This window comes from Vigna umbellata, chromosome 1 (assembly GCF_029865625.1).
Source record: "Vigna umbellata cultivar VRB3 chromosome 1, Vumbellata_1.0, whole genome shotgun sequence".
Lineage (NCBI taxonomy): Eukaryota > Viridiplantae > Streptophyta > Magnoliopsida > Fabales > Fabaceae > Vigna > Vigna umbellata.
In genome coordinates this window covers 800,633-822,585 of record NC_142165.1, presented here as the reverse complement: position 1 = coordinate 822,585, position 21,953 = coordinate 800,633, and the positions used below count along the sequence as shown (strand labels likewise).

The 21,953-nt window shown below is 33.1% G+C and overlaps 1 protein-coding gene across 1 annotated transcript; it reads right to left on the bottom strand.

Moving 5' to 3' along the window:
- Positions 1 to 18,000: 18,000 nt before the first annotated feature.
- Positions 18,001 to 21,604, bottom strand: LOC148204351 (hydroxyacylglutathione hydrolase cytoplasmic-like). The gene is made up of 7 exons (XM_088116752.1): positions 21,412 to 21,604; positions 21,212 to 21,334; positions 20,968 to 21,129; positions 20,033 to 20,111; positions 19,706 to 19,819; positions 18,610 to 18,786; positions 18,001 to 18,351 (listed from the first exon to the last, which is right to left on the bottom strand). The coding sequence occupies exons 1-7, from the start codon at positions 21,456 to 21,458 to the stop codon at positions 18,277 to 18,279; spliced, it is 777 nt and encodes a 258-aa protein (XP_087972878.1). The 5' UTR covers positions 21,459 to 21,604; the 3' UTR covers positions 18,001 to 18,276.
- Positions 21,605 to 21,953: the final 349 nt, after the last annotated feature.

Here is a 21,953-nt window from a genome sequence, read left to right as displayed (position 1 = left end):
CCTTTTTATTTATTGTATTAAAGATGTTAAAGTTAAAATTGTTTTTCTGACAAAAATTGGACAAGTTGTTCAATTTATCATTACATAACAATGTGTGTAGAAATAAGTTAAAAACGTGTGTAAAAATGTTAAAAGTTGAAATAATTAGTTAAAAACAAAGGTTGGGATTCGTGCATATTCACCCCTAAAGTGAGTAAAATACTTTTGGCGAAATAGGAATAATTTTTTCTCAAGGTTGTTCTTCTTGTTCAAAGACATGAGACAAAGGAATTTTGCATTCCTCACATGGTGGTGGTTCAAGGGAAGGTGAGATAACCTTTTTTTGCAACTGTGGTGATATTGATGTAACCAAAGTTGACAAAACTGCAAAGAATGCTCTTAGACAATTTTGGGGATGTCGTCATTATAAAGTTTTATGAATACTCTAATCACTTTATGTGTACTGGATTTATGTGTTGATACATTCCCTGACTTTGAACAAATTTTAGTGTCTAATTTGGTGAATAACAAGATGTATCTTCAAATGACATGTACTGTAACTTTTTCAAGTAGTGTTCTGAAGAGAATAATGATGAAAGAGATACTACAATTGTCAGGCAAAGGAGGGGAATATGTGATTTGGAAAATTTAGTGAAAGAATTGCAGAAAATGATGAAGTTCACTAGTGCAGCGAGGGGATTTTACCGCGGTTATTTTTCACTATACGTCGCGGTTTACGAACGCGGCCTATTCAGCCGTGGTAGTAAGTCAGAGACTTTAAGCCGCGGTTATGACCGCGGTATATAGGTTGCGGAATATGCCGCGGTTGTCCAAGGAACCGCTGCCTAAATCCATTTTTTTTTAAAAAAAAAAAATTTGTCCACGATATGCCGCGGTCAGTATATGCCGCGGTTCTAGCACTAACTGCGGTCATATGTCTCATTTTAAAAAAAAAAACGAAACACTATATGCCGCGGTTGTGGTTACAACCGCGGCATATTCCCCTGCAGTTTTTTAAAATTGCAGGTCTGTTTTTGTGATATCCACTACCACAAAAACAGACCTGCATATAAAAACATGTACACAAATTCAATTTGAACATAACAAATACATGTTCAAATGTATTTCAACATCAAATAAAGTACAAAGTCTAAGAAAATTCAATCTAATCAAATGCAATGTTTAAATCTAAGAGCTATTGTATAATCTAATTATATACTTCGCAGCAGCGTTCCTAATGAATAATAGTGACTTCTCAGGAACTGGTGTAGTAGTCTTGAATCTCTGCAAAAGACAATTCATATTAATTAGTGTATATGAATTCAACATTTGGGAAAAAATCAAATGTTGTTAAAGTTAAATATTACCGTTTCCCAGCGACTTGTGATGTGAGAACGAACAATATGGGTCATCCAATACATTACATAGTATCCGCACTCATATGACCCATTTTGTCTGTTACACTACAATATATCATCACAATTGATAATAGTTAGTGAATAACATTAAAATAAAACAATTATAACAAAGTATGGCTTTAGCATATGTCAAACCTTGAGAGAAATCCAAGCAATCTTTCTACTATTAACAATTGATCTCCCACCCATCATCATACTTGCTGGAATAGAACTGTATATAAAAAAAGGTTTTAGCATTCATTTATATAACAAAGAAAGTCCAAACATTGAGGTTCTTACCAATCAATTGCTTGTCTGAGTTGTGTGGGAGGAGGCCTGTGCAATGAACAAAACCACAAAGCATAGTTGTCTTGCATAGACATAACAAGAAGTTGCCAATGGCGCCTGAAATTCATAATAACGTAACTATTAAATATTAAAATCACATATGGAACATTATTATGTTAACAAAGTTCACTTACCCGGATATATAAGGCAAAAAGTATATTTTCTTGCCCCTTCCAAAACTTCTTATCACATTCATGTTGATCTGCTCAAAATCATTTGATTCATGAATTGATTGGGGATCAATGAATCCATAATCATCAGAACGCCCCAACTTGTTACTGACCCCAGACATATACCTGAAATCAAAAATTAACTTTGATATAAGGATACTTGATATATAAATCAATTTTATATATAAATAATTGGTCATAGACTTACATCGTCCATAGTTGAATAATTGAAATATTCAACTCTTGTGTTCCCGACGCAAGCTCACGGACATCTTGGCTATTAAGGTATATTGGGACCTCAGAGCCTGCCCCAAATACATTAGCATCATACTCAACCTCCAAAGGCTTATCATCAAGGATGTCAGCAAGTAGATGCAATGAAGAAAGAGGGTCATCCTTAGATAGAGGAATCTTCTCTTGTGCCTGCGTCTGTAGCAAAAACTATACCATACATTACCAAAACTATAGCAAAAACTATACCATACATTACCAAAACTATAGCAATTTCATGCATTACCAAAATTTTAGCAAAAACTATACCATACATTACCAAAACTATAGTAATTTCATACATTAACAAAACTATAGCAATTGTTATTATGCAAAAACTAATGAAGAAATCATGTTAAGAATGCAAAAGAGTATAAATACCTGGAACAGGGGCGGCGAAAAAGCTTGGTGCAACAAAGGGGAATGGCAGCGGAGAGGAATGATAGGCGTTTCAAACGATTTTGATCGGCTAAAACTGTTTCTTATCGTCAAAAATGGGAAATGACCGAACAATTTTGAGTTTAAACGGTGAAGAAACGAGGGAACTGAGATGGGTGGTCGGCGGGAGAAGAAAACTCGACGAACAGCGTCTGCGCGAACAAGACGATATTGCTCCAAAGTTTTACTTTTTAACTTTGACTGGGGAATCTACCGCGGTTCACTACTTAACCACTGTATAAGATGGTTATATGTCGCGGTTTCACAACGAACCGCGGCCTATACTCATTAAAAAAATAACCTAAATGGCATTTTTGAAATTATTTTTAAACTATATGCCGCGGTTCACGGGGCAACCACGGTATATTCCTCTAAATATTTCAAATTCAATTTAAATTTATTTCAGGTAGGAGAATAGGTCGCGATTACTCTAAGAACCGCGGCCTATACCCCTGTAACGTGCTGAATACAACTGTCTCCCCAACTGCCTTTTGGGGAATATCAGTAGATGACAGTGGGTATATGCTGCGGTTGCTCAGAGCCACCGCGGCATATACCCCTGTAACTTCTGAAATTCTCTGACTGACGGAGAAGTTCAGAAGTTACTGCGGTATATGCCGCGGTTTCCCAGCGAACCGCGGCATATACCCCTGTAACTTCTGAATACAACTGTCTCCCCAACTTCCTTTTGGGGAATATCAGTAGATGACAGTGGGTATATGCCGCGGTTGCTCAGAGCCACCGCGGCATATACCCCTGTAACTTCTGAAATTCTCTGACTGACGGAGAAGTTCAGAAGTTAATGCGGTATATGCCGCGATTTCCCAGCGAACCGCGGCATATACCCTTGTAACTTCTGAAATTCTCTGACTCAGTCAACCCCTGCAATAAATTGGCAGGGGTATATGCCGCGGTTTTCCAGAGAACCGCGGCATATACGCTGTTATGTAAATTTTTTTTCAGACGTGGCGTCAAAGGGGATGGTTTCTATTTACAAAACTACCACCGCGCACCATTATGCTGCGGTTTCTAGTGAACCGTGGCATAATGTGCGCTGTAAAAACCCAATTTTTTACTAGTGAGTTGTTAGTTGGAGTTGCGTGTGTTCTTATTGCGCTGAACATTGTCATTGTATATTTTGTTCATGTAATGTTAATGTGAATGTGAAGTTGAATGTTTAAGTTGAGGTGTTTAGGTGAATGTTTAGGTTCATGCAATGGATGATGTATCAGTGTATGTTATAATGAGTTCAAATGAACAATCTGGTTTCGTGTGAGAATGTTCGTTTTAGTCCCTCCTATTGTTTAAAAAATTGAACTATGATCCTCTTTTGGATTAAAAAATGTGCATTGTGATCCCTAATGTATATGAATATGATGCATATGAAGGATACCTGCTAGAAATGTTAATATAAGATTATGACGTAATAACATAATATCGGTATATTTAATGTAAGTGCTTAATAAGAATACATATACAAAAACAAAGTACTGAATTAAAGTTGATCAAACATACATTATTATCAAAGTACATCATTAAGGTGCTTAATATGAGTATAAAATACATCCACATTTTGTCAATAAAAATAAAGAATTTGACATCTAAGGAGCTTTTCTTTTGTTGAATATAGTGAAAAACTATATATTAATTTCCCTTGTGTTAAATATACACATAGGGTCCTCTATTTATAATAGAAGAAATATGGGCTAAGCCCAAAATACAAATAAGAAATAATAACTAACTAAAGATAAAAGATAAATATAAAATAAAGATAATATATCTAACATTTCCCCTCAAGCTAGTACATACAAATGTATCAAGCTTGTTACTAATATAATTCATCAAGTCTTAGTGAAAATATTTGCTTTTGCACTCAAATGACACCAAATTGTTAATGATTTGCAAGACGACATAGAAGATGAAATCCAACCCAAAATACTCCCCTTGAGCAACAAATCTAGGAGGTTGCTCAATATAAATCTCTTCGTACAAATTGTCTTTGAGGAATACCACTAGTGGATAAAGAGGTAATTGTTGGAGAGCCACCACGACTATAAATAAACTAACAAAAATCGTCTTTTTCATGGGAAAAAACACATATATAGACGGGTCAAACGCAATGGTGACAAAAGAAAGGTCAGAAGAGATAACATCGGAAGCAATGGATGAATAAGAGAGAGAAATCTTAAAAAATCCAAGATTCTCCAATTAAGGCACCTGAAAAAAAAGGGAAAAAAAAGAAAAAGAGTAACCTCGATGCTCTGAATAGTTGCATGAAGGAGATGAGACGTGTGACAACACACGATGAACCTGAAAGCGGAAAATGAGTGACCTCGACGCTCTAAATTACTACTAGACATGCCGCCATGCACGATGAAAAAGGGAGCAAATTCTTAACTTCAAAAGGTGCTGAGAGCGCGTAGGAGCTTCGATGAACGCGTCGTTAATGGCTTGGTGGTTGTCTGGCCGAGAAGATCAAAACCATGTGATCGTCGGTCGAAACTAGAACTTCGATAGTGGCACCGGTAGACAATAGTGGTAGATGACGACGTCGGTGGCGGCAGTAGATGGCGCCACCACCGGCAGCGGCGGATGTAGTGACAAAGGCACCAAAAGCTTTTTCCTCAAAAGAACCTGACTCTATATACCATGTTAAGAAGTAAACTTTAAGTCTAACTCAACCTCACAAAACCAGCTTGTAAAGTGAGGGTTGCATCCACTTATATATTATAAATTGGCCTTGTCTCTAGTTGATGTGGGACTTCCAACACACCCCCTCACGCCAAAGTATAGACATCATCTCGAGCGTGAGACTAGACATTAATTGGTGGTCCGATAACGGCTCGATAGCGGGTGGAAGAACATGCCCAACAAACAAAAAAATATCACTAGAATACACTCTAACCATAACTCTGATATCATGTTGAATATAGTGAAAAACTATATATTAATTTCTTTGTATTAAATATACACATAGAATCATTTATTTATAATAAAAAAATATAAAATAAATCCAAAATACAAATAAAAAATTAACTAAAAATAAAAATTAAATATAAAATAAAGATAATATATCTAATATCTTCTAACATCTAACTTTTTCCTTGACTTTGGTGCTTCACTATTTGAAAGACTATGCTTGAGACTGAAACCATTTATTTGGTCAGATATTGTCTCTGCATCACCACCATCTTTCTAGGACCATGTTTTTTCTTACCCTAGATCAATGAGCTTAGTTCCAGTTCTTCCAGTCCTTGAGACTAAATTACTATAAATGCCAGAACCATATTGACTACCTCCAAATGATCCATCAATGCTCTTCTCAGGAGGAGGGATTTGAGGAACATGAGTTTTGAGTTGGGCAGGAACATTTGACAGTGTTTCCAATTAGAATGAACTTTACCTTTTGTGATTATTTTTTCTAATTTTTTATTTACAAAAATTGAAATTCTACATTATTAACATTTTTACTGTGTTATATCATTTAAAAAATTTAGGTCAACGTGTCTTTTCATTATTTTTTTAATTTCATTTAGTTAATTTAATGACAAAGACGTTATTGTTTCAATTTTTTAAATTAAAGACTCAATTAAAATAAATAAAAAAATTAAAAGAGTGATATAAAACTTTCAACCAAAAACACGAATATCCTGAAATGATTAAACCAACTGATAAAAATAATTGTAATATCCTCCATCTATTCTAGATAGATCTTTTCAATAACAAACAAAAATGACGTAAGAGAAATACTACTAAGTAGTGTCTAAATTTTTAATGGGATGAAGTCAAGAGAAAATTGTATATGTAGTCAGTCTCATTTTTAACATGAACAAGAATAATGCTTACTTAATGGAACTAGTTTTCTTTCTTGAACAATTTACTAATGTTAGGTCCTTCCAAAACTTATATATCTTTGTTTATAAGACCAATGACATTCTTACTTTAATCATGTCTTTCAAATTATACATTACAATCAATGTAGTTTTTCATTATTATTATTATTATTATACATATATATATATATATATATATATATATATATATATATATATATATATATATATATATATATATATATATATATAACAGTCTTTATTAGAAGTAAAGTCATGATTAAAATAATTAAAAAAGTGGTTGGAAATAAGGGTTGAACAACATTAAGACAGCATCTTAAGTTTGAAAACATAGAATTTCTGATAGTTAACATCAATATGTAAATGCCCTTTTTCTGAACCCAAGATGCATACTTTTCATGAATCTTTCCAGAACTGCTCCACAACATGTTTTCTTAGCTGGAATTTGCATTCATTCAGCTGTGCACAGTACCTTTAGGGTCTCAAACATGATCCATGTGCATATGGGGTTCCAAGACAGGCTTGCACAACCTTACACTTTAAATACTATTTTGTTTTTTTTATCATTATACAATTCCTAATGGTTGACCAAAAAAATAATGTGCCAAAATATAAATTTACATTAAAATATATAATTATTTTAAATCCTTCTACAACATCATATCACTTTCATTTTTTATACTTTTAATTGCCTTTTTATATGAAGTTTAATCAGAGTTTGAATTGAATGTTCAATAGAGTTAACACATGTCCTATTTTAGAATTGATTGTCCCACTCTCCATATTCATTTGGATGTAATGTTGTGCAGGAAGTTCGACTGTGGAAAGTGGGTGGTGACTAACAGGACAGTTTGTGAAGTGAAACTTGTTTGTGTTGGAACTAAGAAAGAAACAAGAACTAAAATCAGTACAACAATGATGAGAGTTTGAAACAAAACATTATTATGAGATGTGGCAGCAACCACACTAAATAATAGCTACCCTTTTCCTCATAAAATCATCAAAATATAAAATTGGTGCTTGGATTTTGCCAGAGTAACTTCTTTACAAACTCAAATATTCAATATTTGTCTATAAAAAGTATATTGTAGCCAATTAATTTTTCACATAAAATTATATTGTTGAAAGTCAATTCATTGTTTCACATAGAATTTTCATCATATTATTGGAGAGAAACTCCATTAAAAACATTTTCTCTACTACTAATAGCAAGTTACAATCAAATCTAACCAAATAATTTTCTCCCTACAAGAAACTTGTTTGTAAGTTGGAGTCATGGGGTTATCCTTGATTAAAAGAAAAATAGAAAATGTGTTCAAAAGTGTTCAATTTTTTTCTTTTTCACATTCAACAACAGTAAACAGATTATGATTCTCAAATAATTTTGAATATAGTTGTGTTGAAAGTTAAACAATAATGATATGGAAGAATGAATGGTCAAAATATTATATATTGCAAGATTAAACGATGGTGAAAGTGTTAATAATGTACCAGTATAAATTGGTTGAAGAAATGAACATGTGAGAGAAACAAAGAAGAGGGTTTCTAGTTTGATACCAAAAAGTGATGGTGAAAAGTTAGGATCCCCTAAATGCACAAAAATAAAATAAAAATTGATACTTTTTGGTGGGTAGTGGTCAAAAGTTACAATAATGATGGTAAGAGGCCAAGTGAGAAGAAAAGATAGGCACAGCTTGACAGTGTATGATCTTCCACATTGGCATAGTGGGGAGCAGTCAAACCCTTCAAGTATGGACCACAAAATTATACATATTTTTTTGTCCCTTTTTCAGTTAATTTTTTCATAAAATTGATTTACATTGGAATGCTACCTATTTATTTGTTCATAATGTAGTAACATTATCTAAGGCATTGGTATATATATAATGTAACAATGGTTTGAAGATATATAGAGTGTCTTAATAAACTATATTTTATCCATAAATATTAAAGTTTTGAGTCTACAAACACTTATGTAAGATATTCTCATAGCTACAAATGGTTGATGGTTAATAGTTAGCAAAAGTTATAGTTAGAATTGTTTGAGTTTTCAGGTGAGCTGGCAGTGATTGTTGCTTACTGAGTGGCTGCTGCAGATATGAGCTTTAGCATTTAAATTTGCCTGATTTTCTGGTAATAAATAATAATAAATAAATATGTATCCGACACTTTCTCAGTGACTTTTATTTACTTACGAGACATTCGAACTGGACCAGTATAAATGCTTGACATAGACTTACCATTCTCACCTATCATGCGATGATGATTCAATCGTTGTTATTGATAGTGTCTGTTGTATCATAAACATCTGGTAGGATATGACAACTAGAAAAACAAAATTATTCAACCGTGACAAATCAAGCAGATTCTTGATTCCATATTAATGAAGTGGTGTCAAAATAAAAATACATACATGAAATAATTTGAGTTAAAGGTTTATCTATAACAACTAATTATACTCTAGTTTGAAAAATAAAGTCTTTACTATTATTTATTTATATATATATAAAAAAGAACTTTTTTTATTGGTAACGTTAGTTATTAATAGTTGATTAATAGTATAGTTGAATTTATAACATATGTCATTTTCTTCTTTCAAATTCATTAAATTAAATATATAATTTCCAATGATTAGTGGAGGAAATTGAACCTATAACTTTTCTTATTTTTCTTTTCAACTTTAAGCTACTTATAACTCCACCACAAAAAAAAGGGCATTACCGAAGGCTACAATCCTTTGGTAACATCCAAAAGTCATTGATAATGACTACTTATCAAGGGCTTTGCGACGACTATAAGACTGTCGGTAAACATGTTATCGCTAACCATTACCGACGGACTATGACCCTCGGTAATTACCGAAGGGGAGAAGCCTTCGGTAATTATCGAAGGGCAGAAGTCTCGGTAATTACTGAAGGGCAGAAGCCTTCGGTAATTACCGAAGGGCACAAACCTTTGGTAATTACTGAAGGGTACAAGCCTTCGGTAAAGCCTTCAGTAAGTTCTACGCAAATGTCAAGCAAAATTGGATTGCTTATCAAACCAAACAAACCTGTATAAATTTTTTCACAGAACAAACATACCTACATAACATTTTCTAACAACATACAGACCTGCATAATGTGCATCTCAATCATCCAATCATTGATTCATAAAACAATATAACATCTGAATCATCCAATCATCCATAGAACATATATTTATAAATAAAACATAAAACAAAAAACAATCTAACATAATGTTCTAAAATCCAATTGATCTTAGATCCAAATGATCTAACATCCAAATGTTCTAATATCCAAATGTTTCTATAACAACTATGTTCAATAACAAAATAAAACTAATAATGTACATAATTATCCTCAGAATGATCTTCATCATCCTACTCCTTTGTAGATGGTTGGACTGGTGTGGGTTGGACTGATGAGGGTTGGACTGATGTGGGCTGCTGAGGGACGATGGGTGACGAGGAGGGTCGTGGCTGGGTCGCAGACATAATGAACGGATCTTGTGAAGTTTCAAGCAACACTCTCATGACCAGGGCCTTAAAAGTTTCTAGACTCTGATATCAAATCAGTGATTTCCTGGTCACATTGCTCCAGTGCCTGTGTGAGGCGGACAACGGCCTCGTCAGCAGTAGTGGTGGAAGAAGAAGGTTGATGCTTCAGAGTACCTCCTCTCGATGGGAATCTATGGCCAAACTCTCAGCTCTTACAAGCAGAGGGGAGGGAGGGCTTTGTTTGACGAAATTGGGGACGACCTGCACGAATACCCCAATCACTAATTTAATTGCTCGACGCTCTTACCGAAGGCTACAGAACCCTTGCTAAGGTCTTCTTGACCGTCGAAAATGTTATTTCATCTAGGCCGTCGGTGATTCACTTTTTGCCCCTCAGTAAAACACTTTTACCGACGGTAGAGAGGCCTTCGGAAAAACACCCTCGGTAATTCATGTTTTTCTTGTAGTGATAGAAAAAAAAGGTGATCAACCACTGTCTCAACGGCTATTTAAACTTTTACTATGGTTATATTTTAAAATTTTCAAAATTAAGTCTAGATTTAATAAAATATAATGAATTTATAATTTAAATTTATTTTAATAAGATAAATTACATTTATAATTTTTCAATCTAACTTAATTTGAATTAAATTTAGATTAAATTTATTTTATTAATAAATTCTATGAGATCAAAAATTTCATTTTTCAATTAAACAAACTTAGTTTGATTTTTTTGCCTTAGACTAGTTTGTATTGAATTTTGTCCTAGATAGACTTATTCAATCATTAACCCATGTCCTAGATAGACTTCATGGCCGATTCAACTAGATTATTTAAGGCAAACTGACTTGGCCCGATTCCTCGATCTCGACTGGGTCAATGTACACTTGGGTCCATGACTACTTTACTTAGACTTGGGTTTATTAGCCTTGAACTTTGAGCTGGACCGACTTGTTTCAATCTTTAGCTTGGGTAGACATATTTCACCCTTTAGGTCGAATTGACTTACCTCTACTTTTGACCTAGGTTGGCTCAACTTGATGCTTCGGCCTGAACCTTTTCAACTCAATTCTTTTACTTAGGTTGACTCACTCAATCCTTTAACTTGGACAAATTTGCACTACCTAGACTCATTTGGCTAAAACTTCATCTTGTGTCAACTTGACTTAACCTTCGACCTAGGTTGACTTTACTCAACCTTGGACTCGGGCCAACTTGGCTCGACCTCGTCCTCAACCACCTTGGTTCAACTTACATGCACCTTAATTTTGAATTTGGGATAAATCCATTTAAGTAGACTTAAAATAATATAGATTTGGATTATCATGGATTAGATTTCATAATTTGGATTTTCTGCCAACCCTTACAAATTGTTAAAATTCAACAATATCACTTCAACATCATTAGTATTAATTTCTAAGCATTAAGCATTGCTTAGTTCAAATTCAACTAATTTAGAACATATTTATGAGATTTCATTTTTCAAAAAGTCCCATCAATGATGTTTATCGCACTAATGTAGTAAAATCAAAATGTAATGACATGTTCATAAATATAACAAAGTTAAAATTTTGAAAAAGTCAAATCACGACGATATCCTTAGAAACTGTCGTGGAAGTTTCAAAAATTATGACGGTTAGACATAGAACCGTCTTGGAACTAAAAAATAAAAATGGTTTGGCTACTTAATTGTCATGATATAGTTGATGAAGGTTTAAAAAGTTTAATCTTTCACTTCCCTGTGCATGCACAATTCTTCTCTTAATCGGAACGCACTACACCACCACCTTGTATTGATTGCAAGTTTATTGCATATTGTTCTTGCTTTTTGTCATTTTGTTTCATCTCTCTCAATCACTTCTTCATCCATCGTTCTTCCTCGTTCTTTTGCCTTCAACACCTCATTTCGCCGTTCATTTTGAACCAACAAAGTGGCAACCTCTCTCCCCATTCCTCTTCGAACCACCAAGGCATCGTCGATGTCTCCTCCATTCTCTTTGGTCCAACCTAGTGTCGTCCTAGTATCCTAGGGGCGCCACTCCCTTTTCTTTACTATCTTAGCTTTCCTCCTAGTGCTACTCTCCATTCTAAGTAAGTTGCCATTTTTTATTTAATTAATATTTGTTATTTATAAATTATATATGATTTAGATTAGTTAAACATGTTGGTATTGAGTCTGGGGTGTCCAACCCTGACAAATAAAATTTTATTTTCTTTATCTTGCATTGTTTCATCGAAAAATCCTTAGATATGGATTGATAGAAAACTAATTTTGATCACCTACCTACAAAACACAAATATAGATCAAAGTTGAATTAATTTACCATGTATAAGTGATGATTTCGAGATAGGGGTGGAAGAGTTTATACAATTCGCTCAATGTGATGTTGGTAGTGTAGAAAATAGAGTAAGGATGAGGTGTCATTGTGTGAATTGTTTGAATGAGAGAAGATTGGATATTACTGAAATTAGAGAACATCTTTTGTGCGATGAATTGTTAAACATTTCCAGTGTATTTGAAACACATGAATTTGTTGATTGGACAATGGATAATAGATTAAGGGCATGATCTGTGATGTTAGAGTATAATCTTGGTGTATGAAAATATGTCTACTAATGTAGAGACTCTATTATATCTTGGTTCAACTAACTTCACACGATTATCTTGGTTCAACATCCCGAACGTGTTTGTACTGTTGGATATGGTGTGAGGATTTGATCTTACTTTTAACCCTTATTGCAAAGCTAATATCATCCATTTATGCTCCTTTGGATGAGTACAAGAAGAAAATGAAGTGTGACCTTGCTGAAGAGCTACAAGAGGAAATGAGACAAGAAAGGGAGGAGTTGAGACCATAATAGACGAATGAGACAAGAAAAATAAGAGATGATTGATGCATTTGACAAACGATTAGAAAACTTACTAGTTTTGCAAAGGCAACCAGTTGTAGTACAGGGTGACATTTTTTCCATTCTTAAAGTTAGCACTAAAGGAGTTGTTTAGCTACAACTATAAAGGGAGTTGTTTAGCTACAACTGAAAAGGGAGGTGAGATTGGCTTCGATTGGTAATGTGAGTTGTACATAATAGTTGATTATGTATCTCCCTTCAATTGGTGGCCCACGGGAAGAGCTTTGAAAGTTCAATTGTGTTACATGGTTAGTCTCTCCCCTCTCATTTGGTAAAGGTTATGGTGGAGACTATACATTATGTGATGTTGTAATTCCTATATCGATATCAGAGGTTTATATTGTATCGAAAGCCTTACAAACCTTCATTGTGTGACCCAAACATCTTGTGAGGATGACACCATGTTACACTTTGGTAAATATATACACTAATATTGACCACATTGAGGGAGGTTGTTGCATCCATAGGTACAAACCAAGAGGAGATTCCTTGGGATGTCATTTTTTTTCAAATAAAGCGAACTTCCATTATACATTTACTAATCTTATTTGTAGGAGATCTTAGTAAGAAATCAATAGTTAAACATATATGTTGTGAAATTATAGGGGATGTGATGGAAGAACGATTTGGCTGATTCGGGCGGAGGAATAAATCAACAAAGTTCACCGCCCACTTGGACCATAGAAGCACCCAACAATGGAAGAGGAGCTTCGAAAATGCAGCGGAATGGGTTGAAGATGACTAGAGGAAACAAAAAAGTGTGGAAGCCACTCTGAAGAGGTGTTCGGTGGCTGGATTGATGGAGAATGGATGATTCGGTGATGAAGATAAGGTTGAAGTAAAAGGAAAGTAGAATGAAACAGTGGTTCGGTGATGAAGAAACTGAAGCACAATTTCAAACGGTGGTGTTTTGTGAATTGGGAAGTGAAATGGAGGCAGAGATTTGGGTGCTGAAATGTTATGCGGATGGGTGGAGATATGCTAGAAATGAAGCCTAGCTAGGGAGAGAGGCTAGAGGAAACTCTCAAGCTCTCACTTGGTGACCTTTGATTTGAATGAAGAATTGTTTTCTGTGATGTTGTCCAGAACTTTCTTCTTATTGAAGGTCACCGAGAGAGGGCTTGAGAGTTTCCTCTAGCCTCTCTCCCTAGCTAGGCTCCATTACTAGCATATCTCCACCCATCCGCATCATATTTCGGCACCCAAATCTTTGCCTCCATTTCACTTCCCAATTCACATAACACCACCGTTTGAAATTGTGCTTCAGTTTCTCCATCACCGAACCACTGTTTCATTCCACTTTCCTTTTACTTCAACCTTATCTTCATCACCGAATCATCCATTCTCCTTCAATCCAGCCACCGAACACCTCTTCAGAGTGGCTTCCACACTTTTCTGTTTCCTCCAGTCATCTTCAACCCATTCCGCTATATTGTCGAAGCTCATCTTCCATTGCTGGGTGCTTCTATGGTCCAAGTCAAAGGTGAGCTTGGTTGATTTATTCCTCCGCCCGAATCAGCCAAATCGTTCTTCCATCAGGATGTAAGTTAATTTTTAATAACTTTTATTTGTTACCTTATACACATTATCAATGTGTAAAAGTTAGGTACTTGCACGATTTGTTCTTGAAAGCGAGGAAGGATGACAAATATGAGTTTACAGACCCTCAAGTCACGCAACCAATCATTAACTCACCTATAGAAAGACAAATGTAAATCAACAAAGCCATACTGGATGGCAAGAAACAAATTTACATTGCTATGTATATAGTTAGGTAAGTTCATCATTATTTAATAAGTTATATTTTTAAATATGTTTTAACTAATTTTCAATGCAACTGTCAATTGACACTTGTAAGTTATATCAATACCAAATCGTATCGCTTAATGGTTTTGCCTCTGTCATAAAAACAAACATAATGCATTAAAAAACACAATAGATACGTAATTCTATTTTAAGAAAAGCTCACTGCTTCATTGACCTTGAACTTTCAATGTCATGTTTTCTAACATTAAATGTTATTATATTTAATGCTTTTAATGGTCAAAACATAATGAGTTGTAGATCAAGTGTTACAACTCAACAGGTCACGTGGAAGTTTCTCAAGGTATTTATAATACTATATCATTCATTTACTATGTTATAGTGCAATAAATAAATCGGTAGCTTTGGGTGTGAGTACTGCAGCATGCAATGGATGACAACCATTGTAGAAGTTGGCTATGAAAGCAGTTGTGATAAAGTAATATAATATATCACATTTAAACATATGTCTTAATTTATTTTCATATGTGATAGTTTTAACTTTAATTTACTTTTACAAAATTTTGTTAACGAACAACCATTGGATTCCAAAGTATTATCCTATGTTCATAAAACATGAGTAACATATTTTCTTTCTAGATATAAGAATTTATAAAATTGATAGTTAAATTTAATTTAATATTTTAAATATTTAAGAACTTTGTTCAAAGATTAAATAGTTATTATACCGGTTTGAATTGATTGCATTTTTTAAACTTTTGAGAGATTTTGAGTAAAATAAAATAGTAAACAGAAAAGAAAAATCTAACATCCATAATGGTAAAGGCAAAAATGTTGTCATTTATGCTACTTCCACAACGTTTGTAATAAAGATTGTAGTTATATATACTCGTCAAACCAAAATTATTTGAATTTCAAATCGAAATATCGCGTCGATTAAGGAAAAGGATAATAATAATAGTTTCAGTCCAAAATTTTAATTATTTTGTTATAATTTATCTCTATAACAATAGTAAATAACACTATCATAATTTATAACAATAACGACGGTAGCCTATCTATCGTGATTTAAGTTAAATTATTCACGAGAGTATGATCAACAACAATGAAATTGCTATATTACAAAAGTATTTTTTATCATTATGATACGTTAGTTTATATCTAGAAAATGTGTTAACTATTCTTTTTCTATCAATCTAATAAAAATAAGATAATAATGTTTAAGTTATATAATCTTGGATCCTATTAATAGGTAAGACTTTTATTAACGATTATAAAATATTTTAATAAGATGTTTATTAGTCATTAATAAGAGTATTATCATAAGTTATGTTGTTCAATGATGATAACTAACATTGGTCCAAATATTGGTGTAGCAAATGATGACCGTTAGAATAATAACTTCACTTCCAAATTCACAAAAGGCATTTGAGATTGAGACCAACATTAATGAATGAAGTGACCGTTACTAACTTCTCAACTAAACACAGAACAAAATTATCCACATACACATTACTGTACGAATTTTAACTTTCTAATGTATCAAGAGATAAGTAACACTTCTATTGCTTTTAAAGAAAGCTAGTTAAGCTTTAATTTAATTCATTCCAAACATGTGCATGTCAATCTTTCGTCTTTGTTTAGGAAATAAAAAGTGAAAGAAAAAAAAAATAAAGAAAAATAGACTAATGATTTCACTTAAATTAAGTGAAAAGAAATAAGGAGAAATTTAAACGAAGAGACTCAATGACAAAATAATACATATCTCCACACTAATGAAATATTGTCTGTTTTGGGTCAAGTCTTCACAAATTTGTTTTTGGTACCACTTCAAAAGATCTCTTACCAATGAAAATATATATGTGTATATAAACTCATGTTCAACTCTTCTTTTATATGATATGAAACTTTGTTTATACTCCAACATTTTTATTTTCAATTCCAAAATACACTGTCATAAAACATTTCGTACAGTCCAAATAGAAAATAAAAAATATATTTTAAATTTTGAAAATACAAATTTTACATTGGTCCAATGGCAAGCGGTAGTGATACGATGTGGTGGAGGAAGGAACATTCATAAGCACGTTCTCATTCCTCTGTTTAACATTGCCTTAAAATGAAAATTCATAACTATGTTTCGAAAACAGGTTACTTGGATACCCCTTGTGGAGCTTTTGGTACAAGATAACTTTGGGCTAATTCAAAAAAAAAAACACTGACTGAAAAACAAAAACAAAAATATGAAGTATATTAATGTGTTCCAGATTGGCTAATCCCAAAATACATTCCCAAATTTAGAATTATATTTCAGATTAGTTAATCGAGAATGTATTTTAAATTACTCAATTTCGAATTAATTAGTTTGAAATATATTTGCGAATATAAGAATGCATTCTAGATGGAAATAATGTTTGAGTTTTGGATTGGTCAATTCAGAATAAATTTCTGAATCTGAATAACATTTCGAATTATTCAATCTAGAATTCAGATAAACTTTTCTTGTTTTATTATTTATTTTACTATATATTTAAGAAGGGTAAAATGAAGATAATACATTTTATGGGAGTGCAGGAAGAAAATCTAGAAATGGAGAAAGAAATGGCCATCTAAGAAGTTATTTTCTTTATCTTCACAATTTTTCGAGAGATAAAAGCAAATGTATCATGTAATCTAAGAGGTCTTTCAATTTTTCTTTTTTAAAAAGGATCAATTAGGTTTATTTTTTTATTAAATTGATATTAACACAATGTCTATATATATAATGTGTCTTCGTGAAATTTTTAATTTTTTTAATTTAAAAAGACATAAATTATCATGTAGCAAGTTATTGTAGTGCCCTGTAACATGTTAATGTAATTGTCACAATAGTTATTTTTAATTTAATATCTTTATTTAAAATTGATTCAATTTAATTTCCTTCAATTTTAAAATATTTTAAGACCAAATTAATAATTAAATTTAATTACTAATTTAATCTTAAATTAGAAAGGATAAAATTTAATTATTTTAAAAATTAAAAAATTAAATTGAATCAAAATTTTAAATTAAGAAATTAAAATGAAAATAACCACTATGATGTCCCAATAACACAAACACATGGCATGGACACTTCCAGATTTCTGACCATGTCCTGATTCTCAACCGTTTATATTTTTTCAAATTTAGAAAATTAAAAAAAAAAAATTTCACCAATTGATATGTGATATATAAAGAGACAGTGTATAATCAACTTAACAAAAAACACCAAATTGAACTTTTTTAAAATCAAGTTAACAAAAAAAAGCAAATTGAACTTTTCAAAAGATTGAAGACCTCTAAATTGAATCCAAAAATTATGAAAGAACCAAATAAACTAAACTAACAAATACTAAGTCACTAATTAAGCTTTATATAAAATAACAAGCCATTATTGCAAACAGAAAAGGAAAGAAGAAGAAAATTGAATTCAAGTTCACAAGTAACCAACATAATATGCATATAGGCGACATTGCTAATCAGAATCCGTGCCCCTAGCTTGACAAGCCTCTGACTCTCATTTCAGTTTCAGGTAAATCAAACGGTTACAGTATCTGCATAAAGGCCTTATTCATATTATAAAACAGAACAGGAAATTGAAGTATGAACAAATGAGAATGCTTGTTTCATTAGCCTCTCCAGTTGTCTTTCCGCTTCCTTATCTCTCCTAATGCTTCAACAGGTGACTTACAGCCCACCCTCTCCTGAAAATTTTCAGTTTAAGAAAAGCTTCAGGTTCAACTTTTGTAAGTCACTATATTTTTTACCCAAGAAAAAAATAAATAAATACTGCACAAATAACAGCTTCTTTTCTAACTATGTTAGAATTTCAGTTTGATTGTAGAAAGCACCAATAAACTCCTTAAACTTTTTCTGATTCTATATTTCATTCTACCCTCTAATCAACAGGAAATAATATATTTTGGTTCCCACTTTGAAGAGAGGGTGGAGAGGTGTCAAACCTGGATCTCAGGTAGATCAACCCTCATAAAGGGATTGGTCTCCAACTCATCCTCAATGGTTGAGGGAATTGTTGCTTGACCAGCTTGTCTCTGATTCTGAGCCCAGGTTAATTTCTGTTGTGTCCTCGAATTGTCTGGCTCAAGTGTCAGAGCAAATTGCAAGTTCTTCACTGAATACTGGAGATAAAAACTTCACACTCTTACTAGTGATTATAAGTGGAAACAGCATATAAGAAATAGGCCACTGAAAGTAAAACAATCTAAAATTTCCCCCTCCTCACCTTATGTCTCAAAGTTGCATTTTTTATTTAATGTAAGTCATAGTTTTGCAAGATAAACAGTGCACGATCAATTCCAAACAAACGAGTTCTTATGAACAGTCACTACAGATTATCTAAAGCAATTCACTCATTCCAAATTATAACTTCACATCTGAGTAGCTGAATGTATACATTTAAAAACCAATTATATTTTATTTTTTCAGAAAAGAACATAGAATTGTGTTCTAAAGAATGAAGGATGTACTGATTTACTTGCTCAAGGGTTACTGTGGCAGAATGCTAACTCCGAACCAAAATATGATTTATCAATCTAGACATTTCGATGGACTAACACACACTCTAGCATAACAAAAGGTTAGGAAACAGTATTCATGAATACCTAAAGACCTAATTTTAGCACAAAATTTGTGACAATAATTGAGTATCAATTCGTTTGAACCTCGTACTCCATTATATTCATATCAGGTTGACTACTATATGCCGCAAAAATTGGTGTACATTTCCCATAATACACAGTTTTTACATAATATTAACGTGTGTGAACTGGACCAAGAAGATTAGTCTGTATTATTTAATACTTTTTAAATGTTTGCATCATCCCCCAACCCCCTTTCTCCATTAATCAAATTAGAAGTATTTACCATTAAAAATCATGAGTGAACTGACTGTTTAAGAAGTCTTTTGGATCAATTCCATTCCTCATTTAAATTATAAGAAGATTGATCATTATTGACACTACCTATATAGATAAACAAAATTGACACTCCCCATAATAATTTTTTTTGAGTATAGATGGTGACTTCAGTATGATTTACCTCATGGCCACAGTATACTCGAGTTGTCTTTGGCAATGAACCTAGTGTTACATTGAGAGACTGATACATCTGTTCAGCAGTTCCCTCAAAAAATTTCCCACAACTAGCAATAAACTGTAAACCAGCAATAAGACAGCAAATGTAGAGATTTGAAAGAAGAGCCTCTTCAAAATTCATATCCATAAAAGTTTTAAAAGAGAGAACCAAATAAAAGTCACATACCTTGACTTCAAGCACTTGTGACGGCTTTAAGAACAAGTTTATTACATGTTTTCCAAAATAACTACATTTTTTTCTGATATGGAAAAGATTGATCAATCATCTTACCAATGTATCTCCAGTAAAAACAGCCGGATGCTCATCCTCTTTGCCAGTAACATAGTAACTTATGTGGCCTTTTGTGTGACTGAGCAAATTACAAATATAGCCTAGGTTAACAAGAGAGGTAAATATGAATAAAAAAAGAGAGAATCATCGCTACAGCAAACATCAAGAAATACACCAAAAGAACTGATAACGCAGCAATAAAAAATTAACAATAAAATAAAAATAAGAAGGCCAATGAGGTATGGCAATGCCTTCATGGTATATTTTCTCCCAATTTGGCACATCATTTGTTTAATCATCAGATAAGCAGAATTATAGCCCTCTAACAGGGGATGGGAATAATTGGCAAAAGTTCAGCACGCATTACAAAACTGATTCTTCTATGCAGACTTTTCTGGCTAGAGAAATACATTACAAAAAGTTATAGCTGTGGGTGTCAAAGACTATAGTATTCATCCTGACCAGCTAACAATTCTTGGTATTCAAACACTATACTCGTACTAACAACTACTAAACAAATTTATGACTTGTTCAAACCTGTTTCGGTTCAAGTTAAAACGTTTTGGATACAAACTCTATGAGTGCTTTTGAGACCTTCTCCAAAAATAATCTTCAAATTTCCCGTATAAAAGTTCTCCAAAGCACTTCTAAGTTGTGTTCAACCATACTAATTTAATTTCACTTGAAAAGGTTAAAATTGGTATCTGGTTAAATGAAATAAGAGAATGCTTTCAAAAGTTAGATTATACATAAACTATTTTCAAGTTGTTAGAGAAGCTTAAATCATTTCACCTGTTTATTTTATTTTCTGATAAACTCATCCAAACATGACCCAACAGTTACAATTCCAACCCATACTCTATAGTGTAGTGCACAGATGGAAAAACTTGAAAAGTTGAATTAGCAATAACATAACATAACACAGCATGGCATACCAAGGTGTATGAAGGGCCAATATAGTGACGTCAGCTCCAAGGGAGACCTTATCACCGTTTTCAACCTTGTCGGTGCAACCCTTCACGTTATCGATGGAACCACCATAGACCTTGATTCCAGGCACCAGTTGTTTTATCTTCTCGTTTCCACCAGCATGATCCCTGTCACACAATAATAAACGGTAAAACAAAACATCATAGGGAACATGTCAGAAAAAGATAAAAACAACTCAGTACATCATACCAGTGATGGTGGGTGGTGAGGACGAGTTTGAGAGTGACACCATACGAGTTGGCAGCTTCGAGAATCTTCTCCGGCTCGACTGGGTCCACCGCCGCGGCTTCCTTGGTGCTCTCATCGACGATCCTGCGCCACTCAGATTGGTTCAGCAAAATCTAAGAGAGAAGAGAAATGAATGGATGAATGTTAGATTAGATTCCCACAGATAAGAATAATTGTCTTCGAGACATGGTATGTGTTGGATTTTCATCTTTCCCTTTCCGATTCAAACACTCTTCAAAAATTCGACTCCTTTCGAGTATCTAGCGGCGACGGATTTATAAATGGACTGAAATTTTCATTTCCATAATGTTTATATATATACTTTATCATAAAATTAATGGAATTCAATTTTATTGATTAGGACTCTTCTTAGAACGATTGTGTTAAAGATATCACATGAACCTTCTTGAATCCCTGGCTAAACGTATTTATTTATTTTCTTAAAATAAGATTTATGTTTAATATCAGTATCGATGAAAAATGTTTCCAAAATGTTTTATAACAAAATTTAAAACTCTCAAAATATACTAAAATAAAGTTTGAAAAATTAGTACCATTATCTATTTATCAGGAGAGACAAAATAGTATCATTTGTCCATAAAAAAAAAAATATAAATCCAGCCAACTAGTTTGTTAAACAAAAACGTACCACCAATGATAATCAATTCCGCGTAGAATGGATTGTCGGGTCGGGCTGGCCGGC